Here is a 22,893-nt window from a genome sequence, read left to right on the forward strand (position 1 = left end):
GGTAGGGGGGGGAGGACACCGATGGGGCGGCCCCTCCCATTGGGGTGCTGTGGGGTCCTAGTCAGTGGTGACTCAGCCCCAGGCCAGAGCAGGCTGGGCAGGCTGAAGCTGCAGTCCAGCTGATCCTGACAGTGACGAGAGGGACAGCCCCCAAACAGACGGGGCAGCCTGCGGTACCAGGGCCGTGGAGGTGGGGACAGAGCCTGGGCCCCCACTGCCTGTTCTAGAGGCCCTTGGGGTCCGAGCGTGAGCGAGCGAGGGAGTGAGAGTCCTGCAGGGGGTGACCGCCTGGTGTGGGAGCCTCGTACCTACGGGAAGGCTCTGGGAGCCTCAGCAGGACTGTCTTATGCTCCGGCGCCGGGGACCCCTCCCTTGCCTCCCTGTCTCCCCAGCCCCGGGTCCTGGGAGCAGGGCAGGGCCTCCCAGCAGCTTCCTTCCTTCCTTTCTTGGGACTGAAACCTAGCCAGTATGGGGTGCCTAGCTGGGGCCTGAGCAGGGGAGGGGGACCCAGACACCACCCTGCTCCCCAAAGTGACTCAGCCCCCATGTCCCCACCCATCCCTGGGGAGCCGGGGCCACCATGGGAGGTGGATAAATGGGGTGGTGGCCTGGGCTGGCCGGAGACTTCAGGCCACTCCGGCTGGACGCTCGGTGCCTGCCACTTCTCTCCTGCCTCCCATGGCCCGCTCTGGGGATGCCACACCACCGGCCCCAGCCCCAGGAGCCCCTCCGAAGAGACCATCCTGGGGACTTGTGCAGGTCAGGCTGGGTGGGGGCAGGGTGGGCAACGAGGACCCCAGCAGCCAGCTTAGCCCATGTCCCCCAGGGTCAGGAGAGGGGATTTGGGACACCCTGGTGACCCTGGTGCGAGCAGGCTGCACCCTGAGCAACAATGGGGGCCTTTCTCTGTCAGGGCTGGTGAGTCACCATCTGGGGGGGCACAGCCCGGCTCCCGGGGTACCCCCATGTCAGCTTCTTTGTCTGGTCATGGGCTGCGCTGTGAGACCAGGGCTTGTCCAGCTCCGGGCTGCCCGGCTGGGAGCCCTTGGGAGCCTGAGGGCCTGGCTGGGAGGTGGCAGGAAGTGCTCAGAGCCAGGGCCCGAGCGAGGAATGTGAGCAATGCACTGGGCCTGCCTGCGCCCCCTCCTGACCCACTGCTTCTCCGGGCTTCTCCACGCAGCCTGGCCCCCCGCATTGCAGCCTCTCAACCTGAGGGTCTGGTGCCGGGGGTGGGGCTCCTTGGACGCTGGCTGATCCTGGCTGATCGGCAGGAGAGCAATTCAGGCAAGAATTGCAGAGAAGCCTCTTGGCTAGTGTGGTGAGCGGTGGCAGTGCTGGGTTGAGGCAGGGGGATGGCCAGGATGGTCCCAAACCCGGATGTGACCTCTGCCTGGCCTCATGGCCCCGGATACTCCCCCAGTCCTGCTTCCTGTTTGGGGGCCTTGAGAGACCTGCCGGGGAGGTCACTGTGCAGGGCGTGAGAAGAGGCTGCAGGGCTCAGCGCCAGGGGGCTGTCCTCTCGAACGCGTGTGTCACCGTGTAGCGTGTTGTGAGCGTATGTTTGCATGTCTGGTCTCTGTGGCCATGCGCCTCTCACATCTGGGCCCGTGTCCACCTGCCAGGCTCTGCTCCTGGCCTGTCAGCCTCGGGGTGTGGGCTCTGGCCACCTGGATCTGAGCGGCACCTCTGCGTGCGGGGGCACTCAAAGCCTGTGCCTCGAGGTGTGTCTGGGAGAGGGGCTGAGTCTGTACAGGGGTGCCCTGGAGCACTCGGGGGTCTAACACCCGTCAGTTCAGCTCCTGTTGCCCAGCCGAACCCCTGGGGGATCAAGGAGCAGCTGCCCTGTCCCTTGAGTTCCTGGGGTTATGGGGCAAGATGGTGGCCTGCAGTGGAGATCCCGAGGGCATGTCTGGGCGGGCTTTGGGGGTCCAGAAAGGGGTCCCAGAGGAGGGGTGCAGGCTGGGCAGGAAGAGGGTGTTCTGGACAAGGGGGAGGCCCGGAGCCAGGGCAGGGCACTCGCCCTGTGAGAAAAGATGCGCTTGGGTCCACAGCCAGGCTGACTAGCAGGCCAGAGTACTCACGGTCAGATTTGAGGAATGAGCTCAGAGGCCTGGAGGCTGGGAGTGGTCAGGGGGTGGCCTGAGCTGCAGGGGGCAGGTGCCTGAGGCCTGGAGAGCTTCCCTGGGGGTGAGGGTAGGTGGAGGGTCAGGGAGGGGCCCAGGGAGCACCCCCACCCGGCACTTGCTCACCTGCACGCTCACTCAAGTCCTGAGCGGCCCCGGAAACCTGAGCTGCTGCCCGCCCAGGCACTCCAGCCACCCGCCATGTTTAATTGAGCACCCACAGCCGCTAGCCACCCACGCTGTGGTCGCGGCCCCAAGCCGTGGCTTGGGGGGGGCGTCCTGGGGACTGGCCCCTGCCCGCACGGCCCCCTGACCCACAGCCCTACTGCAGGATGCCCGAGGTAAAGCAAGGCGAGGCCCTGGGTTGTCGATGCGGGGGGGCGCTCGGGGCATCCTGGGCCTTCTGTGTTCTGGCAGGGAGGGTGGGAGGGCAGGTCCCACCCTTGGCCTTCTCACTCGCTTCGGCTCGGCCCCTGCGCCCTGTCCCTGGGCCCTATGGGGGTGGGGGTGGCTCCAGCTTGCTCTGGAATGTAAAAGCAAACACATCACTCTGCCACCGGCCCTATGGAGGCCACAGGGAGAAGGGGAGAAAAAACAAACGTCAGCCTCTCACTCGGAGGGAGGGGGGAGGGGGTTCCCCGGCAGCGCACCCCCCTAGGGATAGCCGTCCAGGACACTTGTCTCACCTGGCTGCTCCTAGGTCCCTGGCCTGGGCTCAGCGCTGCCCTTGAGCAGATCCTGTTAATACCCCTGTAAAGCCCCTGGTCCCATTTGAAGTTGTTTTGGGTTTGGAAACTGAAGCTTTGCTCAAGATCCCGCTGCCGAGCTCAGTCACAGGCACCCTACCAGGGCCCCCAGGCATGGGTACAGAGGGTTTGTCCCTGAGACCTGGGGCTGCCGGGCAGGGCGTGTTGTTGAGCGTGGGGTTGGGGTTCCTCTGGCCCACATCCACTGCAGCTGCGTTCTGGGGGCCCGAGGCCTGGCGGGCTGGGTCAGCGGCCGTGGTGGGGGATGGGGGGGGAGATCAGCGCTGAGCCTGGTCTCACGTGCCTGCAGGATGTCGGTGGGCCCCCGAGGGAGCTACGCCCTCGGCTGTGCCACCTCCGAAAGGGCCCCCAAGGCTACGGGTTCAACCTGCACAGTGACAAGTCCCGGCCGGGACAGTATATCCGCTCCGTGGACCCAGGCTCACCTGCTGCTCACTCTGGCCTCCGCGCCCAGGACAGACTCATAGAGGTACCTGTCATGGAGGCTTTGGGGTGCTGGGCCCCAAGTGTGTGTCTGGGCCCGTGTCCCCCCATCACCCCGCGTGTGTGTCTGGGCCCGTGTCCCCCTCTCCCCCCGCGTGGGTGTCTGGGCCCGTGTCCCCCCCACCCCCAGTGTGTGTCTGGGCCTGTGTCGCCCCCAGTGTGTGTCTGGGCAGGGAGGTCCTTGCTGGGAAGAGGAGAGATGCTGGGAACTTGAGCTGGCATTCCTCTTGCTGCCACGGCTGGTGACAACATTGATGAATATTTGATGCCACACCTGGCTGGGTGGCTCAGGGGGCCTGCAGGGGCCTGACTTCCGGCAGTGCTGACCCCATGCTGCTGGTGGCAGGTGAACGGGCAGAATGTCGAGGGGCTGCGCCACGCAGAGGTGGTTGCCAGCATCAAGGCGAGGGAGGATGAGGCCCGGCTGCTGGTGGTGGACCCTGAGACGGACGAGTACTTCAAGCGGCTACGGGTCACGCCCACTGAGGAGCATTTGGAAGGTGGGCTGCTGCCTGGGGGCCTGGGGATGGGGTGAAGCATGGGGGGCTGGGCAGCCACTGACACCCTATTCCCACAGGTCCACTGCCATCACCAGTCACCAATGGGACCAGCCCTGCCCAGGTAAGAGGGTGGGAATGGACCGGGTGGGCCATAGGGGCACCTCTAGGGATCCCCAGGCCTGGCCTCAAGATCTCCTTGTGTTGGTGTGACCATGAGACCCAATCTGGCCCAGCCACTTCTAGCTCTCATGCTCCCTGTGGGTCCTGTCCTGGGTCAGCCACACCCCAGCCCCAGGCGGCTGTTGGCCTTGCGGGTCCTGCCCAGTGCTGGCTGGCAACCTGGAGTCTCACTCTGTCACTCCTTGGGAAGCTGGCCCTGGCTTCACCCCATGGGATGCTCGTGTGGCTCATTCCTGTTGTGAGCCGGCCAGGGCTGGCTTCCCAGCCCTCCGCAGCACCTGTCCACTCACTGCCGGGTGTCCAGCATCCTGCCCAGGCTGGGCCTGGAGTACAGTAGAGGCTAGGCGCCACCTGCCAAATGGAAGACTAGATGCAGCTCTGATGTGCGTGTGGGCACACGTGTGCGTGTGTGTGTGCTCGTCTGCGTGTGCACCCGCGGCTCCCGGGCAGGGTCCCTGAAGCCACACCTTGCCCTTGGTTTCCCAGGTCAACGGTGGCTCAGCGTGCTCGTCACGAAGTGATCTGCCTGGCTTAGACAAGGACACTGAGGTAGCAAGTGCCTGCCCATCCCCACTGCTGTGCTCACACATGGGGGGTCAGAGCTTTGGGAGTGGGCCTCTGTGCAGCCTGGTCAGTGGGGTCACCACCTCTAGGACACCCTCTAGGGCCCGCTGCCCCAGCCCCACCAGGTGGCCTGTGGTATGAGCTGCCCGGGAGGGGGTCACCCGATGGGGGGCTTGGGTCCGGGACTCACTCTGGCCACCTGCCCGCTCTGCCTGCCCCACCCCCCATCCAGGACAGCAGCACCTGGAAGCGGGACCCCTTTCAGGAGAGCGGCCTCCACCTGAGCCCCACGGCGGCCGAAGCCAAGGAGAAGGCGAGAGCCACCCGGATCAATAAGCGGGCACCACAGATGGACTGGAACAGGAAACGCGAGATCTTCAGCAACTTCTGAGCCCCTCCCTGCCTGTTTGCACGGCCCACAGGCCTCGCCCCACAGGCCCAGCCCAGAGTTCCCCAAGCCTCAGTGGACTGGAGGGGGTGCCTCCTCACCCCCAGAAGCCGTGCTGGTCCCACCACCACCCAGGAACCAATGTGCGCCCCAGTGAGCCCCGTCCTGCCCCCCGACCTGCTGGGTGCTGGATAGGGGAGAGGGGGCCCCCCTGAGACAGAAGAGAGGGACAGAGAGAGGCAGTGGTGACTGTGGGCCCGGCCCTTTTGCTGCTCTGCCCGGGCCTGCTGACTTAAAGGAATTTGTGTTTTTGCTTTTCTTCCAAAAACAAAAAGAGAGAGCTCCAGTTCCACACATGTTTCCACTTAATACCAGAGTCCCGCCCCCGCCCCTGCCCCCGCAGGACGCCTCTCTAAGTAATTGCAATAAAACAAACCTTTCTCTGCAAACCATTTCCTCCCCACCCTTCAGCAGCAGCCATCCCAAGTGGGCGCCCCGGGCACTTCCAGGGACAGAGGAAAACGTAGGGGGGCCAGACTGTGGTTGTGGGGGCTTCAGCGTGACGCTGGGGAGGCCAGATGTGGCTGTAGGAGCTGCCCCTCTGCCCCCTCCCTGCTGGGAGTGGGGGTCACCAGGCCAGGCCCCCATGTCCCTACTCAACTGTGGTCTGGGGCATGGGGCCTGGGCTCCAGGGGCCCGAAGATGGAGGCCCTGTGTCCCAGAAGAGGGTGGTCTCCGGACAGGCCTCTTGTCCCTGCACCACAGCCGTGAGGCATGGGGAGTGTGGCTGTGGGAGAGCTTGCGTGCCCCCAGGAGACCCCCACCCACTCTCCCTTTCCTGCTGGCCCCGGCTGACATTGCTGTCTGCCCTGTAAGCCATAGCGCATGCGCGCCCTCCTAATAAACAGGCCTTCCTCAGACCTGTGGCCGCCTGTCCTTCCTGAGACCTCACTTGGGGGTGGGGGGCTGTGGTCTGGGCAGGAAGGGAGCAGCTAGGGAGCCCCACTCTCAGCTGCTGGAAGCAGAGGCCCATTCCCAAGCCTCTCCCACTCCATCCACCTGGCAGCAAAGCCTGACCCCTCTCCACTTCTGCTGTCTCCCCCTCCCCAGCCCCCTGGAGACCCCCAAAACTTGGAGCCCTGCCCCCTCCTTCATTGGCACACCCTTGGGGCCCTTGCTATCTTCTCCCTCCCCCTGCCCTCCATGCCTTCTGGATCCTTGACGCCCCCGCCCTCGCACAGCCCCCGCCACTCCAGCAGGTACACACGGGTCAGGTCTCATGTCCTGTGGCACCCGGCCTGGACCTACTGGTGTTACTCCAGAGGCCAGGTGGCTCTGTAAACACGGGGTGGGGCCTCCTGGCAGAGAGCTCTCAGGGTGCCAAAGTTCGGGGGATGGGTGTAGATCTGCGTGCCCAGCCAGCTGCCCAGGTTGGAGGAGGCCCGGGTCTCCAGAGGGCTTCCCGCCATCCATCTCTTCTGTTCCAGGCTCCTGCATACCCATCACCCCCCACCCCCGCCCAGTCCACAGCCCAGATTTTCACGTCCCCATCTCATCCTCCCAGGCAGCCCCGTTCAGACACACAGCTCACGCATGAGCTTCCCGGCCTACCCCCACGCCCCAGGGGTAAGACGCTGCCAGACCCCCGCGGCAAACAACTTCCGAGCTTTATTATAAGCAGGCTGTGGCTCCCCAGTGTAGGCCAGCGCACGGTGGCCGGGCCAAGGCTTCATGGCCCGCAGAGGCTGCGTGCAGCCGGGCACAGGCTTCGGTTGAGGCAGGCCTGGCAGTGTGGGTGGACGGGCAGACACGTCTGCTGGCCGAAGCCCACCAACAGTCCGTTGATCTCACTCCACAGCTCCCTGTGAAGGTGAGAGGTCAGCAGGGGAGGGAGACCAAGGGCAGCACCCCCCCCAGCCCCCACCCTGCCGCACCGGGGCAGCCAGGCTTCCAGCGCCGCACGAGTCTTCTCCGGGGACTTGGTCGCCGTCTTGGTCCACCCCAGTCTGTTGGCGATTCTGTGCACGTGGGTGTCCACCGCTGTGGGAGACAGGACCGGCTCATCACAGGGCACGCTGGCTGGACCCAGGCCCTGCCAACAGCCCCAAGCCTGGAGCCGGAGTCTCCCCCGCTCCCACCCCAGGGGCTTCCACGGAGGGCAGGTCAGCGGCTTGAGCGAGAGGGTAGGGCCTGCTAGCTGGGGTGCAGGCAGCGGTGCCTCCTGGCCCGGGAACTGGCTGTGAGTGCTCACGGTTAGGCCAGCGGGAGGTCACGGCCCCCAGCGCCCGCACCTACCACGGCATGGCCAGGGACAGAGCAGGGCGTGTGGCCAGGCCAGCTGCAGCTGCCCTCTCCGTGGGCCGCGGTCCCGGCTCCCCTGGGCCGGGCCACCCCAAGGCTCGGCCTGGGCACCTGCTCTCCCTGCAAGCTGTAGCCCCTGCCTCCTCTCGGCTTTGCAAAAGAGAACCTGAGCCCTACACCTGCTCCCTTCCCCTGCTACTAATGGTCTGGAAAAAGCCTCAGGCCTTCCCCAGACACTAACGGAGGGCACCCTGTGGGCACAGGGAGGGCACGCAGGTGCAGGGGTCATGCTAGTGGGTCACCATGGCTCCGCTTCCTCCCCTGTAGCACAAAAATGATCACTGCCTGTCCCCCAGAGGGGGACCAAACCCTTGGTCCTCCCCCAGGGGCCCAGCCTAGGGCCACCGCACACCACTCAAGCCTGCTGCGGGCAGGTCCTCTGCATGCTTTCCCAGCTTGGTGGCCAAAGCTCCAAGCGGCTAAGCGTATTGCCTCGTGGTCACCCAGCTGGGACAGCAGGGCTGCGACTGGCTGCTGTAGCCCACAGCTCTGGCTTTCTAATTGAGGGGCTGCTTCCCGGCGAAGCCCCTGAGAGGCAGGGCCCACAGACATCCAGAAAGGGTGACATTCCCACTCGCCCTCCTAGTGTGTCTCCTGCTCCCAAAGGCCTGTTCCCTGGGCTGTGGGCCCATCCGCCACAGACCTGCCAGACCCGTCCCGGGACTCGGGACTCAGGCAGCGAGGACAGCAGCCCACATAAGCTCAAGCATGTGCTGAGAGGCTGTCGGCTGCAGGATCGGGGCGGCGGCGGGGGTCGGGCCCTAGCCCGTGCCTGGCCCATCGCCAGTCTCTGGGGCTGCTGGGCTCCAGCCTAGCGCCCCTTCGGCCCAAGCGCAGTGCTGAGAAGGGTCCCCACCCCAGGGAGCAGGCTTTGGGAGCTGGGAAGTGCTGGGGAGATTTCTGCCCCCCTCCCCACCCCCTGCAGAAGTTCCAGAGGAGCACCAGGGTGGGGGCATAGAGAGAGGCTGTGGGTTGGGCCCCAGTTTCTGGGGTTTCTCAGAAGCCCCAACTGTCTGGGCAAAGACCTGAAGACGCAGCCGCAGCCTAACCCAGGGTCTGTCTTCATGGACACCACCAATGTCAGGAAATGGATTCCAGGAGGGGCTCCCCCCAGCGCCTCCTCCCCTGGCATCCCCCTGCCTTTACCGTGCCTCCCCCATGGGCCCGTTCTTGAGCCTTCCTCTACTGGCCCCCTCCCCCACCTGATGCTGGTGTTGTTCCTTCTGCCCAGATGGCACTTTCTCCTCGTAGCCTGCCAGCCCCCCTCACTCTTCAGCTCTTGGCTGAGTTATCACCTCCTTCTAGGAGGTCTCCTCAGATGCCCCAGACCAGGCCAGCTCTGACAGTGCCATGCATGCCCCCGGGAGTGTTTCTACCTCACAGGTAAGGAGTTACATGCTCAATCTCTTTCTTCGTGCATAGCACAGACTTTGAATCCAACCCCAGGGCCTCTCACAGAGCCCAGTGCAGGGTAGATGCTCAGCAAATGGGAACTCCTCCCATTAGTACCCACCTGTAGGCAGGGCAGGCCTAGCTCAATGCTGGAAACATCTTTCTAACCCTTTGGGCTAAACCGTGGGTGAGGGGACTTGAGCTGGGGTCACAGACCACAGGACGTGGCCAGCCCTGCCCTCCCTGTGTATGCCACTCACCGATGCCAGACACGGCACCCCAGGCCACGGCCATGGCCAAGTGTGCCATCTTGGGCCCAACGCCCGGCAGTGCCACCAGCTCTGCCACAGAAGCTGGGATGTCCCCGCCATAGCGCTGCTGCAGGATGGCACTGGTCTGCTTGATGTACTTGACCTTGCTCTGAAAGACGGAGGGGGGTGGTCAGCCCTGGAAGTGGAGGGTGTAGCCCTACTTGGGAGGATGAGTCCTGAGGGAGACCCACAGGCGTCCAGAGCTGCCTGTCACCTGCCCTAGACACACTCAGAGGCACCTGTTTGTCCCTGTCCCCCCAAGAGGTGGGAATGAGCCAAGGGCAGCAGGGAGACTGAGGGAGGCCCAATGCAGGCCTGGACCAGTGACATATGTGTGTGGGGTCTAGCTCAGGTCCCCTGCCCCATCACTCCCCCAGAGGCCAGGTGGGCTAGGCAGGGCCAGCCATGCCAGGAGCTGGGCTCAGCAGCACCTGGACCTTCAGGAAGGAAGGCTGGAGCCTGGGGCTCCCCCGCCAGCCGCCAGGCCAGCTGGGTGGCTCCCATTCTGTGCCTGAGTAGAGAGGACTATTTAAAACCCATTTGACAAACTGCAGCCCACGCCAATGCCAAGGGGAAGCAGCCCCACCCGCCCGGCTGCCTTCAACAGAGCCGCCCACTCGCCACCCAGTGCTCTAGGGCCTGTTGGGGCTCCAGAGGGAAGGGGGTGACGCACTCCAGGGAGGCTTGGAGTAAACAAAGGGAAAGGCGGGTGGGCAGCCTCAGGGAGGAAGGGAAGCGCCAGTCAGCTGGGTGGGGAGGTGGAGGAAGGAAGGGGTGGGCTGCAAACAGGAAAGGCCAAGGAGGGAGGCCCCATAGCCCTGGCCCCATTTGCTGGTCAGACGGGCAGGGGGCTCCACTGCGAACTCACATCCAGGTCCCTTTGGCCTCAGATGCCCCACCTGGCCTCCTGAACCCCCACAGCCTCTCCTCGGCCTCCTGACATCTTTCCCAGGCCTGTGGGCTCACCCTCCAGAAGCCTACGGGGTAGATGAGCGTGCCCAGCGTGCTGTCATCTGTCTGCAGGATGCTGTCCACTGTGAGGCCCCGAGCGCGCAGCCGCTGCATGGCACCTGCTGTTACCTGGTCTTTGGTTTGGCTGGAGAGCATCAGTGACAGCAGCACCTGGTACCTCTGCACCTGTTTGCACGGTGACAGGGACCAGGGTAGTGGCAGGTCCTGGGTGCTCACTGTGCACCGGGCCCCCGCCAAACCCTTTACCACCTCCACCTGTTACCCTGGCCAACGTGTGGGACATCAGCCTCCCACCGACTCTGGCCAACGGACTGTGTGAGCAGTCCGGCCTGGGCCTGTTTTGTTTTCACGTATATAACATGGGGACAATAACAGTGCCTGCCCCCCAAAGCTTAATGGGAGGCTTAAATAAACGATCACAACACTTACAATCAGACCTGGTGCTCGACAGCCAGTGCCTGCTACTGTGATTGCTGTTGCCTTGTGGAGAATCCTACCCATCTCACACAGAAGCAAATGGAAGCCCCGAGGAGGTCGTGCACCCAGGTCACCGGTAGTGGAGTTGGGATTAGAATCAAGCTGGTCTAAGGACCAGACTCCAAGGCAGTGAGGTGTAAGGAACTTTTTCTCTCTCAACAAACATTACGAACTCCCCTGGTAGGTCAGGACTGTGCTGGTGGAAGACAGAGCATGAAGCCCCAAGACACAGGCAGTCCTGACCTGCCAAGTGGCCGCCGTGAAGCAGGTGGTGCTGCCCTGCGCTCTGGGACCCAGGTGCTGTCCCCTCCAGGTGCCGCCTGCCGGTGAGGGTGCCAGTCAAGAGCTGCCAGGGTCAGGCTGTGCCCTGACAGAGGAAGCAAGTGTCTTGTCCAGAAGGCAGTCACCAGGCAGATAGGGCGCCTACCTTTGGGGGTGCGCTGGGGTCATAGCAGTGCTCAGCCCCCAGCTGGTCCACAGGTGCGTCCTTCCCACTCCTCATGGTGCGGATGTTCACCAGCTGCTGCTGCCAGTCTGGGGGTTCCCAGCCTGGTGCCTCTGGGGGTTTGGCGCCTTCTTCTTTCTCATGATCTGAGGCTTCGTAGGTGACACTCAGTTTCTGTGTCTTCCGCTGATGCTTTGCGGGGCTGTGGCTTTTCTTTCCTTCTGCAAAAAAGTGCCATTCAGCAGGGGCCCCAGGTGAGGGTGGGCGTGGGTGCTGTCCCGCCTGCTACCACCCATCATCATTCATTCAACGACCATCCATCATCTACCGCAGCTGGGGCTGCTCTGGCCTCTGCAGCACGTGCTCTGGGGCAGGTCAGCTTTCCCCACGCCACTGCCCTCCTGACCAAGTTTGCGTTAGGACAGGACGACTCTACCCACAGCCTCCACCATGGTGCCCCTCCAATCTCATTTCCACATGGGCCCAGAGAGACATTCCTAAGGCCCAAATCAGACTGTGTCATTTCCGTTTAAAACTGCTCATTGATTTTTCCTTGTACTCATGGCAAACTTCAAACTCCATCCCAGCATCAAGGGTCCTTCCTACCTAGCTGGTATTGTTACCTACTTACTCCCCCTGCCCCATTTCCTCCTGCCATGCGTCTGTCATAGTGGATCTCCTTGTCCGGACTACCCCTAAGTTCACTGGGTGCCTAGGAGAATCCCCCTCTGGCTGCCCTGTTCAGGGGCCCTGTGGGTCTCGCTCACCCCCCTCACCCCCCGCCCCAGACCTGTACACACTAGGTCCTTAATGCCTGCAGAATCAACAGAACGAAGACAACGCCCTTTCCCGTTTCCTCTCGGAGGCACCCTCCAGCAGGGGAAGAGGACTTCTGGCTGGGCGTGTCCTCGGCACCTGGTCTCTCTGAGAGAGAAGCAGCCAGGAGGACAAACAAGGCTGGTGTGCCCACAGAAAGCCCGGCGCAAGTGGAGTATCCCCCGGACAGGCTACCGGGACGCGGAGAACTTTCTTGCTCAGGACGAGGGTGGGGGAGGTGCGAGCGCCCGGAACTCAGTCCCTATGGACCCCTGCCCCTGCGTCCTGGGAACAGGGAGCAGGGTGGGAGTCAGAGCCCCACGTGGGGGCGACTCGGAATCCCAGCCCCCGGCCCCTTGCAGGCTTCTTCCCTCGTCTCTCTCCCCATGCCCCGGTCCGAGTGCCGGGCTACCTGCAGCTGCCTCTCCCCTCCGGAGCGGCGCCTCGCCCCCACCCCCCCGCGGCCCGGTCCCCGGGTCCCGGCTCCGGCTCCGGGTCACCATCCTCACGCCCGCCATGCTCATGCCAGTGTCCTGCGCACTACACATCCCGGCGGCCCCCGCGGCCCCGTCACGTGACTCGACTCTTGCCCCGCCTTTCCGCCGAGAGCGGCCGGGAACTACGACTCCCAGCAAGCTCGGCGGCGGCGCTCGGCCCCCCTGTCCGCTGCCGGAAGTGCGGACCAAGCTTCCGGCGGCGGCTCGGGGGTTGGGGTCCGGGGTAGCGCTCCCTTCTCCGCGCCGGGACGACCCGGCGCGCGGCGGGCGCGGCGTGGGGTGAGTGGCTCGCGGGCCCCCGACCGCCGACGCCGGCCCGGTCCACCGTGTGGCCCGGCCGCGATGGGGCAGGGGGCGGCGGCCGCGCCGGGGAGAGGGGAGGTGCTGCTCGGCGCAGAGGCGGCGGGGGCGGACCCCGCAGTGTCACGGCCCCGGCCTTCGGCCTGCAGCCGCTCGAGCAGTCCTGGGTTTTAAGACGGAGCGGGTGCGAGGGGCCCCCTGCTTCCGGCGTCCGCGACAGGCCTCCCCCAAGTCGGGGAGGAGAGGGAGGGCGAGCGTCGGAGCGTCCCCTCCCTCACCCGGTGCCCGCTGCTGGCCGGGACCGCCAGGCTGTGCTTGAGGTCCTCCCGGGAGCTGTGGGAGGGTCGTGCCCACCCGAGACCTAGGCTTCCCGGGTGGACGGCCGGAGGTCGGCAGCGGGGCAGGTGCGGGGAGCTGCCCTGAGCTCTCCGCCTGTTTTCTCGGCGCAGAAGCGGCCTCTGCTGCATCCCTTCCCACCATGGCCAAGCCAACAAGCAAAGATTCAGGCTTGAAGGAGAAGTTCAGGATTCTCTTGGGACTGGGAACGCCGAGGCCAAACCCCAGGTCTGCAGAGGGCAAACAGACGGAGTTTATCATCACCGCGGACATCCTGAGAGTGAGTGAGCTGCCCTGTCTGCCCTGCTAGGCTGTTGGGAGGTGCAGGGCAGGCTGGGTTCCGTCTGTCACCAGGTTCTGTGGGAAGTGGGACTGCTGTCCCCAGTGCTCTGGAAGCCTGTACATCTTTCCTTCAGAGGTGCAGGAAGTCAGGACCTTGGGGACTGCGGCTAGCACACTTGAGGTAGTACTAGGATGTCCGTGCTGGAGAACCTACTTCACTAGCCACGGCTAAAACGCGGTGCTTGGTTTCCACGGGTGATTAGGGTTATAGCCAGGTGTTAACCTGGTAATTTGCGAGTTCCTGGAACGAGCGGGTTTTTGTTTTCTGGTGTGTATTTGAACCCCCCTACCACATCCTGGCACCATGTTTTTTTTTTTAAAGATTTTATTTACTTATTTGACAGAGACACAGCGAGAGAGGGAACACAAGCAGGGGGAGTGGGAGAGGGAGAAGCAGGCTTCCTGCAGAGCAGGGAGCCCGATGCGGGGCTCGATCCCAGGACCCTGGGATCCTGACCTGAGCCGAAGGCAGACGCTTAACCAACTGAGCCACCTAGGCGCCCCCTGGCACTGTGTTTTATAAATGCTGAGTTTCTGCACTTGTGAGGTTTCCCATTCAAAAACAACCAAAATGTTTGTCAGCTGGTGAATAGATAAACAAAATGTGATGTCATTTGTACAATGGAGTATTACTTGGCAAAAAAAGGCATGCGGTATTGACACATGCCGTAATGTGGATGAACACGGAAAACATGCTAAGTGGAAGAAGCCAGACACAAAGGCCCCCACATAACGTGTGATTCCATTTCTATGAAATGTCCAGAATAGGTGAATCCTTAGAGATGGAAAGTCGATCAGCATGTGTCGGGGCCTGAGGGGATGGGGGGTGACTGCTAATGGGTGTGAAGTTGTACTTTTAGGGTACGAAAATATTCGGGAGTCAGTGGAGGTGGTTGCAAGCCTCGTGAACATACTAAAAGCTAAGTTGTACAGTTTTAAATTGTTCAAACAGCTAATTTTGGTATGTGAATTTTATCTCAACAAAATGAAATGTCATGAAAAAGAGAAGTAGTCTGTTCTCACTCCATTGAAACAGAGTAGTAAATTCTCATGGTCCCCGATTTCAGAAAGAGCCGGGCCAGGTCTCCAGCGTGGGAATTCTTGGGGTGGTCTGTGACGACTGGTGGTTAAGGAGACCTGTTGCCTGAGCGCTGGCCCCTTTGCTTCTTTCCTCTCTTGCCAGGAACTGAGTGTTGAATGTGGTATCAACAATCGCATCCGGGTGATAGGGCAGATCTGCGAAGTTGCAAAAACGAAGAAATTTGAAGAGGTAGGTCTGCCTCAGTTGGCTGCTGTTGAGAAGTCTGATTTGGCTCTTTCTAGGAGCAGGGTTGACCGCTGACTGCACCCTTTTAGGGGAGCTTCTGGAAACGCTCTGAGCATAACCCTTAGAGGTCACTCACACATGGAGGTGGGGAGCACAGGCATTAAGGTTTTTCCGGCAGTTCCGAGAAAGGCTTTAATAGTGACTTGCATAAACGCATACTTACTTGGTTTTTCGTATCCCAAGGAAGGTAAGGGAACATCAGGAAACCGTGTGACTCAAGGCATGCCATTTCCGGTGTCTTTTTGGGAGAGGTGTCTAGTTGGTGGCATTGAGCAGCCTCACAGATATAAGCCTATTTATTTCGGGCAGATTTTTGCAGGCTCTCTCCGGGCATCCCGAGGACAGACTGGGAAGTTGTCATGAGAGCACCTCAAGGGCTCTGCTGTAGCTTGGCCCGGAGATTATATGGGCAACTTGGGAGGAGACGTGGACCAAGCAGATTGGGATTTGCTAAGGGGGAGGGGAGAGCAACCACGACATCCACAGGTCATCTGAAACGTGCAGGCTATACGTTACTGACGATAAATGTGAACATAGGCTTTTGCGTCCATGAAGTTGGCTGCATAGGTATTTGGGGGGGGGGGCTGTGACTGAATAGATAACCCTGAGAGGCTGGCAGAGTCCCCTGGGTCGGGATCTGCGTCTTGTTGTGGCTTAGGCTTTGTCACTAGGAGTGTTGTGCATAGGACAAAGGAGGTGAAAGTTCCATAGTACTCTGAAACGGTCAGGATGTGGGTCAGACAACATCTAAAGGATGTTTTAGTCTCCTTCTAAGAGAAGTGAGCCCAGGAAAGTTTGAGTGGTCTGAAAACCCTGATTAAAGGGAGCACGGGATGGTTAATGTGGGAGAGAAGGTGACAAGAGAGATTTATTCTGGGTAGCTGCAGGGAACAGGACCCAGGTACCCTGGGAGGCAGATTCCAGAAGCCCACAGCGTTCTCGGCAGCACAGGCTTGGCAGGCGTGTGGTACAGAGTGGCCCTCAGCTGGTACAGAGAGGCCAGGGGAATGGGATTTCTGGGTCAGGCTGCAGACCCAGGCCCGCCTGGTTCTGAGACTCTTTCAGTGGCTTTCTTCACTGGAGTCTGAGCATGCTCTAAAGGGGGACTCCTGGCCGATCCCTGGGGGCACCGGGACAGCTCCCCTGGCCTGCTGCTCTCCTCCCTCCCCCCACCCCAGGCTGTGGCCAGGACCTGCGCGGGTTTGAAGTAGCTTGCAGCCGTTCCCCTCTGCAGGCTCCGGCTCATGTGTGCTGTGACAGGTGCATGACATGTGGGCTTTAGGGGAGTGAGTTCTAAGTCAGAAGAACTGTTCTCCGTCCTTCCCTCATGGTACTGAGCCTTGAGTGGAGGGGCCAGCACCCCCTAACCGTTGTCCCTCTTTGCTGGCGGCAGCATGCAGTAGAGGCGCTGTGGAAGGCCGTGGCGGACCTGCTGCACCCGGAGCGGCCCCCGGAGGCCCGGCACGCGGTGCTGGCTCTGCTGAAGGCCATAGTGCAGGGGCAGGTAACGGGCAGCGGGTCTGTGTGCAGGTGGAGCTGGCCTGGGTGGGAGGGGTGACGTCGGACGGCCACGGACTGCTCCCGCTGTGCCACGCATGGACTCTGGTCTTTGGGGAGGGCATCTGGTGCCAGGTCTCTGCAGCTCGACTGCCTGAGCGGGCACCCTAGCCTCTCGAACCCGGGGGACCCCGGGCAAGTCACTGTAGTAGCCTCCACCTCCTCTCCCTTAGAATGGGGATGGCTGTTTTTCCTGCCTCCTCTGGAATGTTTTGGGGTGTTGATGAGGCTGTTCATGCAAAATGACGGGGATGTGCCCACCATGAGAGACGGGTGGCCTCCGGATGCCCTCATGCCCCCGGCCTGGGCCTGGGCCTCTGTCCATGGCTCACTGTGCTCCGGGCTCTGGCCATGCTGCTCTGAGCCTCTCCTAGAACCGCAGGCGGCCTCTGCATTCCTGCCTGGAAGGCTCCCTTCTGTCTTGTGCATTTCCTCCAGCCCTCCACACCCCTGCTGCGTGGAGAGGCCTGTCTCCTCGCAGAGTAGTCAGACCGTTTTTGTCACGTGCGGGCACAAGCACGTCTCTTCTTGGCCACGAGCCCCAGGAGGGCTGGAACTGCATTGTCCCCTGCTGTTCACCCACCGCTGTACCCAGAGCTCGCACACAGTAGGTGCTGTACACACGAGTGCACATGCACGCGCGCGTGTACACACACACACACACACACACTTTATCTGGAGCCGCTCCGACGTGCCCGGTTTGTCGTTTACAGCCAGTGCCTGTGGGAAGGAGAAGGGGTCCCAGGGTCGGGAGTCCTAGAGCCCCCTGTTTGGACTGTGTATGGCTGTGTGGGAAACCCCACTGGCGGGGGTCCTGGCAGGACTGCTGAGCGTGTGCTTCTATCTTCAGGGGGACCGCTTGGGCGTTCTCAGGGCCCTCTTCTTTAAGGTCATCAAGGATTACCCCTCTAATGAAGACCTCCACGAGAGACTGGAAGTGTTCAAGGCCCTTACGGACAATGGGAGACACATCACCTACTTGGAAGAAGAACTGGGTGGGTGCCACAGTGGCTGTGGGGTTTCTCTGGCCTGGGGGATCCCATTGAACCGCGGATGCCAGAAGGCTGCTGAGGTGCAGAGGGGGTGCTGCAGTTTACAGGGATGGCCTGCAGAGGGCGCGGCACCACGAGGTTCTGCTTGCCCGGGTGCGGCCTGGAGCAGCCAATGGTCTCCTGGGGAGCTTGTTAGAGATGGACAGTCCTGGGCTTCTCTTCAGACCTGCTGGCTCAGTGTCCCTGGGGAGTGAGGCCTACTAGGTGGGCAGGAGGTGGTCCGAGTTCTGTTGTAGGGAGAGTGTGCTGGTGACCCAGGAGTCAGCCTGTATTTTATCCAGGGTACCCTGAGGTTTCTGGGGGTTGGGGCCGCCTCTTTGTGTTTTCTTGGGTCTCTCTGTGCCCTGGGCCTGACCTCCTAGCCCTCCCCTTGGCTGGCCTTCCTCTCTGTTGTCCTGATGGGGTGACGTTTCCGTGGGTCTTGAGGTTTCATGTCACCGCTGTGAGGAGAAGAGGAAAGAGGAGGAAGTCAGTCTGACTGGGGCCCAGAGATGGGCTTCAGCTGTCTCCAGGACAGGTGCTGACTGGCGGCCATGCTCAGGTTTTCTAAGGTGATTTGACCAGTGGCCAAGCGTGGCTTTTGTCCCTCTTGAGAGAGTCTCAGGGAGGGGTAGAGGGCCAGGAATCTGCCTCCTAGACACGTGCCCAGTGATGCTCGCACAGCCCAGCCTCGGGGGCCCGGGCTCTGAGCATCCAACACACAAACCCTGCTACTGCCTCTCAGCCTGACCCCCTCAGTGCCTCCTGGGGGCTGGTAAATTTCAGAGTCCGAGCTGACAGTCCGAGCCTCCGTCGGCCTGCACATGGCCTGCTATTGCATGGGGGCAGGTGACGTGGCTGACAACAGCGGAAGGGACCAGGGTGTTTTCCTGGGGAGGAGTTGAGTAGGCAGTACACCGCCCTTCTCTTCTTTCTCCTCAGCTGGGTTTGTCCTGCAGTGGATGGATGTCGGCCTGTCCTCAGAATTCCTCCTGGTACTTGTGAACTTGGTTAAGTTCAACAGCTGCTACCTGGATGAATACATTGCATCAATGGTCCAGTAAGAAGAGTTCCAATAACGTCCTTCTGATCATAGTCCTGCCGCCTTGGGCGCTGCGTGTAGCTCTGCAGTGTGACTAAAGCTGCTGGAATCAGCAAACAGTCGGAGATGCTGGGAGCAGCATAGCCGCCCTTTGCTTAACATTTATAGAACGATAGCGTTTTCTCTTTACTAGACGAGTTACGTTAGCTGAGGTTTTTTTTTTTTTTAAAGATTTATTTATCAGAGAGAGAGAGAGGCAGGCAGAGGGAGAAGCAGGCTCCTTGCTGAGCAAGGAGCCCGATGTGGGACTCGATCCCAGGACCCTGGGATCATGACCTGAGCCGAAGGCAGAGGCTTAACCGACTGAGCCACCCAGGCGTCCCTAGCCGAGGTTTCTGTATCGTCGTTTTTGTTGTTGTTTGTTCACATACTCTGGGAGCCGTGAGGGCAGGGGCTGGGTCTTGCTGGTGCTTTCCAGCCAGCGCTGAGCAGTGGTTGGCCCAGGGTAGGCACCTGCTTGTCTGTGGGTGAGTGGAGCCGTCAGGGGGTCGAGTTCTTGATTTAACTAACTTGTAGAGTCACCATAAGGTGAGACGGAGCCACGCAGTCTTTTGAGAAACATATCCTTCCGCTGACTTTTCGCTTCCTCCAACAGTATGATCTGCCTGCTGTGTGTCCAGACCGTGTCATCCGTGGACATAGAGGTTAGTAGCTGGTCCTCCCCAGGGTTGGTTCCTCTCACCCTCCTTCTGGGCGGGCCGGGTGGCGGAGTGCTTGAAACCCCAGCTCTGGGGTCAAGCCCTGCACTGCCCCTCACTGGTTGTGTGGCCCTGGGCTGGCTGCTTGGCCTCTCTGGTACTCAGGACTCTGCAGTAAGGGTGGTTGGTTGGATGACCTCCGTCGTGGGGTCATAGTTCAGGATGGGGTGACCTACAGTGACGGTGATGCTCACTCGCTTTTGCTGTTCTAAGGAAGGCTGCTTTGGCAGTGGGGAGGGGCGGCAGTCACCAACCAAAGGAGGGTGGGCAGGAGGCTAGGGGGTCACCTCCCTGCGGGCGGGAGGCAGGGCAGGGCCGGCGTGACCCCTGTCCCCCCTCCCCAGGTCTCCCTGCAGGTGCTGGATGCCGTGGTCTGTTACAACTGCCTGCCGGCTGAGAGCCTCCCCTTATTCATCGTCACCCTCTGCCGTACCATCAACGTCAAGGAGCTCTGTGAGCCTTGCTGGAAGGTGGGGGTCTGAACTGTTGTTCTGGAGAGTTCTTCCCTGGATGAAGTTAAAAGTCAGGCACGTGGATAGGAAAAGGGCCATGCTGTGTTCAGGGAATGGCCATCTGCCCTGTTGAGGGGAATTCAGTAACATTTTCCCAGGGGGTTGAGCTGAGGCCAGGGTTTTAGCAGCATTTTGAAAATTCTACAGCCTCTGTGTTTGGGAGGAGGTGGCGGAGAAGCGGCTGGACGCAGAGGGCTTCAGAGCGGTGGCTGTGCGAGGCTGGCCCCCGGGGCCTGGGGCTTCTTTCTGCCCATCTCTGACGGTGCATTCTGTTTCCCAGCTGATGCGTAACCTCCTGGGCACCCATCTGGGCCACAGTGCCATCTACAACATGTGTCGGATCATGGAGGACAGGCGAGTGTGCGCCAGGCCTGGGGCGGACCCGGGCGGGCCAGGTGGCTTGGGTCAGCCGCCACAAAGCCTTCTCCAGGGGGCTGAGAGCTTTCCTGTCCCTTTGAGGTGGCTGCTTCGGAAGCTTGCGCTAGAGTTAGAGCTTACATCCCGTGTGCCTGCCCTGTAAGAGCAGGGAGCTTGGGGAGGCTACACGGGCTCCCCTGACACGTGGTCTTCCTGCGGATTGTTCCAGAGCCTACATGGAAGATGCCCCGCTGCTGAGAGGGGCTGTGTTCTTTGTGGGCATGGCTCTCTGGGGAGCACACCGACTCTACTCCCTCAAGAACTCCCCGACGTCCGTGCTGCCATCGTTTTATGAGGTGACTGGGTTTGTGCACCATAGTAGCTGGGTCGGGGGGGGAGGTGCAGCTTTTGGTCACTTGCTTTGCATCTTGGAGACCATGAAGTTTAGGACCCTTGGAAGGATTTATATTATTTTTATAAAGATTTTATTTATTTGACAGAGACAGGGAACACAAGCAGGGGGAGTGGGAGAGGGAAAAGCAGGCTTCCCGGAGCAGGGAGCCCAATGCGGGGCTCGATCCCAGGACCCTGGGACCATGACCCGAGCCAAAGGCAGACGCTCCACGACTGAGCCCCCCGGGCGCCCAGGAGGGTTTTATTTTATTTATTTATTTGTTTTTATTTATTTATTTTTAAAGATTTTATTTATTTATTTGACGGAGAGTGACAGAGCGAGAGCGGGAACACAAGCAGGGGGAGTGGGAGAGGGAGAAGCAGGCTTCCCGCGGAGCAGGGAGCCCGATGCGGGGCTTGATCCCAGGACCCTGGGATCCTGACCTGAGCCGAAGGCAGACGCTTAACAACTGAGCCACCCAGGTGCCCCGAGGGTTTTATTTTTAAGTAAGGTTCTGTCTTACGGGTTTCACCTCGTGTAGATCAGCATCAGAACTGCTTCAGACTCCCCGAGGTGGCGGTTTTATCTCGGCAAGCGCTGATCTTGCTCTTGCTCTAGAGAGAGGCCCGAGATGTAGCTTCTGTGTCCGCGGTGCCCGCCGGCGTTCAGGGCACTTGCTGTGCATGTTCTCACGCGTGGGCAGGGCGCCCTGTGAGCCGGGCCCGGGTGCCCGGTGCTGCACAGTGTCCCGAGCCTCGTCCCTCCTGCCGCGACCAACTTCTTGGGCGGTGGAGGGCGTGGTCTTTGCCCTCGATTTGCAGGGGTAGCACTCTGGGTCTCTAGGCTGGTGAGCCAGTGGCCCAGGATCGGCAGCGAGTGGTCTGGCTGAGTCCAGCCCTTTGGAGCCGGGGTAGAAAGACTGTTTCTGGGCTCCTGAGAGACTTCTTCTGTGGCCCGTGAGAGACGTGTGGGGAGCAGGTCCAGGAGAGGTGGTCCTGAGGGCCATGGGATGGGGGGCTTGCCGGGCAGGAGCGGGAAGCGGCTGACCACTGTGTGTTCCCTGGGTCTCTTGTTCCAGGCCATGACCTGTCCAAACGAGGTGGTGTCCTACGAAATCGTCCTCTCTATAACCAGACTCATCAAGAAGTACCGGAGGGAGCTCCAGGCTGTGGCGTGGGACATCCTGCTGAACATCATGGAGCGCCTGCTTCAGCAGCTCCAGGTGAGGCGGCCAGAAGGCCGTGGGCACTGGGGGGGGGGGGGGACTGGGACGGTGGGCTGGCAGGCCATGGGGCCCTTGCCGGGGCGGCTGGGGGCCTGCGGCTCATCTCCCGATGAGGAGCGCTCTCCCTCTGTGCCTGCCCCGCCGCGTGCTCGGACAGCTCCTTGCACTCTCACCTGCTGATGATGCCGGCTTTGACGCTGCTCCGCGCTTTGGGAACGCAGGTGGGCGAGGGGTGGGTCTGGTGTCACTTGAGGCCAGAAGGGTAATGGGATGGCTCCCACTTTGCCGCAACTTTGGCTGAAGTACTAGCGGGGCGGGGAAGGGAGGACATGGTGCAGCGCGGGGACTGCAGTGTCTAGCATGGGCTTGGGGCGGGGGTCTCCCCAGGGGCCTTCCTGGGGAGCGGGGCAGGGTCTCCCCCGGGGGCGGGGTGGGGGGCGGGGCCCAGGGACCGGGGCCCGTGCTTGGGGATGTGCGTGGCCAGGCTAGTGGACTGAGGACTGGACTATCGTTCCTCAGGGTCTGGCTGCTGGACCGACCGCTGTCACCCACCAGCTAGCCAGGCCCTGCTTCACTCTGGAGTGGTAGGTTGGGAGGCCACAGCCCTGGGGCCTCTAGGAGATGTTTGAGCCTTAGGGACACGTGAACATCTTCGGAGTCGATCCCTTTAAAGCCTGCTGGATGGGCAAAGCAGGACTCCCTGGGGCCCTCACTTCCCAAATGAGCGAGAAGGGCCCGGCTGCCCCGTGTCCCAGCGGGCAGGCCTGAGGGGTGTCTGCATGCAGCTCGCTGGAGCTCAGGACTCAGGCCGAGTCCTTGAGGGGAGCTGAAGTCACCCCTCTGTGACTGCACCTTTGTGTTGCAGAACCTGGACAGCCCAGAGCTCAGAGCCATCGTCCACGACCTGCTGACCACAGTGGAAGAGCTGTGTGACCAGAACGAGTTCCACGGCTCTCAGGAGAGATACTTTGAGCTCGTTGAGCGATGCGCAGACCAGAGGCCTGTAAGATGGCTTCTCCCCCAACTTGGCGGGGCCTTTGGCGCTCGCGCAAGAGGGTGGTTGAGGGTTGGCTGCTGGGGGAGCGGTGGGATGCCGCGGCTGAAATGGCTCTGTGTGAGTTTGAATTGAAGGGCTGGCCGGCAGGCTCCTGCTTTCCCGGGAAGTCTGCTGGGGCGTCAGCAGGCTGACTGCGTGTGGGACGGTCAGACAGGCGCTAGCTGAACCGTCGGCTTCCTCCCACCTGTGCGGAGGAAGGTGCTGGCCGGCTCTGTGGAGACTTGTTGCTTGGTGCGTCTGCACACCGGGCAGCAGGAAGCGCTTGTGCCAGAAACCCACAGCCTGATGCCAAGGCTCTTGTGTGGGTCTTTAAGTGAATTCTCACCGCTATTAGCGCCTTTGTTGTGTAGACTGCCCACCTGGGGAAGTGGCTGGCATT

The 22,893-nt window shown here is 61.6% G+C and overlaps 3 protein-coding genes across 7 annotated transcripts; 2 read left to right on the plus strand and 1 right to left on the minus strand.

The window, feature by feature from the left end:
* Positions 1–594: 594 nt before the first annotated feature.
* Positions 595–5,921, plus strand: LOC123323691 (Na(+)/H(+) exchange regulatory cofactor NHE-RF2-like). Of its 4 annotated transcripts, none has more exons than XM_044912151.1 (6): positions 595–759; positions 3,180–3,359; positions 3,720–3,873; positions 3,951–3,994; positions 4,540–4,605; positions 4,850–5,921. In XM_044912151.1, exons 1-6 carry the CDS (start codon positions 679–681, stop codon positions 5,006–5,008), a joined length of 684 nt encoding a protein of 227 aa, XP_044768086.1. In that variant the 5' UTR covers positions 595–678; the 3' UTR covers positions 5,009–5,921. The 4 variants fall into 4 exon arrangements, with proteins under 4 accessions (XP_044768086.1, XP_044768087.1, XP_044768089.1 ...); XM_044912152.1 differs by having other exon boundaries at positions 649–759; positions 4,540–4,602; XM_044912154.1 differs by having other exon boundaries at positions 649–759; positions 4,540–4,602; positions 4,883–5,921.
* A 735-nt stretch (positions 5,922–6,656) lies between these two features.
* On the minus strand, positions 6,657–12,327 carry LOC123323692 (endonuclease III-like protein 1). 2 transcript variants are annotated; one of them, XM_044912156.1, is made up of 6 exons: positions 12,192–12,327; positions 10,946–11,184; positions 10,036–10,206; positions 9,019–9,178; positions 6,940–7,045; positions 6,657–6,867 (listed from the first exon to the last, which is right to left on the minus strand). In XM_044912156.1, exons 1-6 carry the CDS (start codon positions 12,325–12,327, stop codon positions 6,735–6,737), a joined length of 945 nt encoding a protein of 314 aa, XP_044768091.1. In that variant the 3' UTR covers positions 6,657–6,734. The 2 variants fall into 2 exon arrangements, with proteins under 2 accessions (XP_044768091.1, XP_044768092.1); XM_044912157.1 differs by lacking the exon at positions 10,036–10,206 and having other exon boundaries at positions 6,671–6,867; positions 12,192–12,308.
* Positions 12,328–12,474: 147 nt separating this feature from the next.
* On the plus strand, positions 12,475–22,460 carry LOC123323690 (tuberin-like; the record flags this gene model as incomplete). The annotated part of the gene is made up of 12 exons (XM_044912150.1): positions 12,475–12,555; positions 13,026–13,192; positions 14,438–14,524; positions 15,975–16,085; positions 16,989–17,133; positions 18,112–18,229; positions 18,867–18,915; positions 19,314–19,439; positions 19,762–19,835; positions 20,068–20,194; positions 21,311–21,454; positions 22,323–22,460. Coding segments are annotated over exons 2-12 (1,257 nt in total), but the record flags the coding sequence as incomplete, so codon positions are not given.
* Positions 22,461–22,893: the final 433 nt, after the last annotated feature.

This window comes from Neomonachus schauinslandi, unplaced genomic scaffold, assembly GCF_002201575.2.
Source record: "Neomonachus schauinslandi unplaced genomic scaffold, ASM220157v2 HiC_scaffold_205, whole genome shotgun sequence".
Lineage (NCBI taxonomy): Eukaryota > Metazoa > Chordata > Mammalia > Carnivora > Phocidae > Neomonachus > Neomonachus schauinslandi.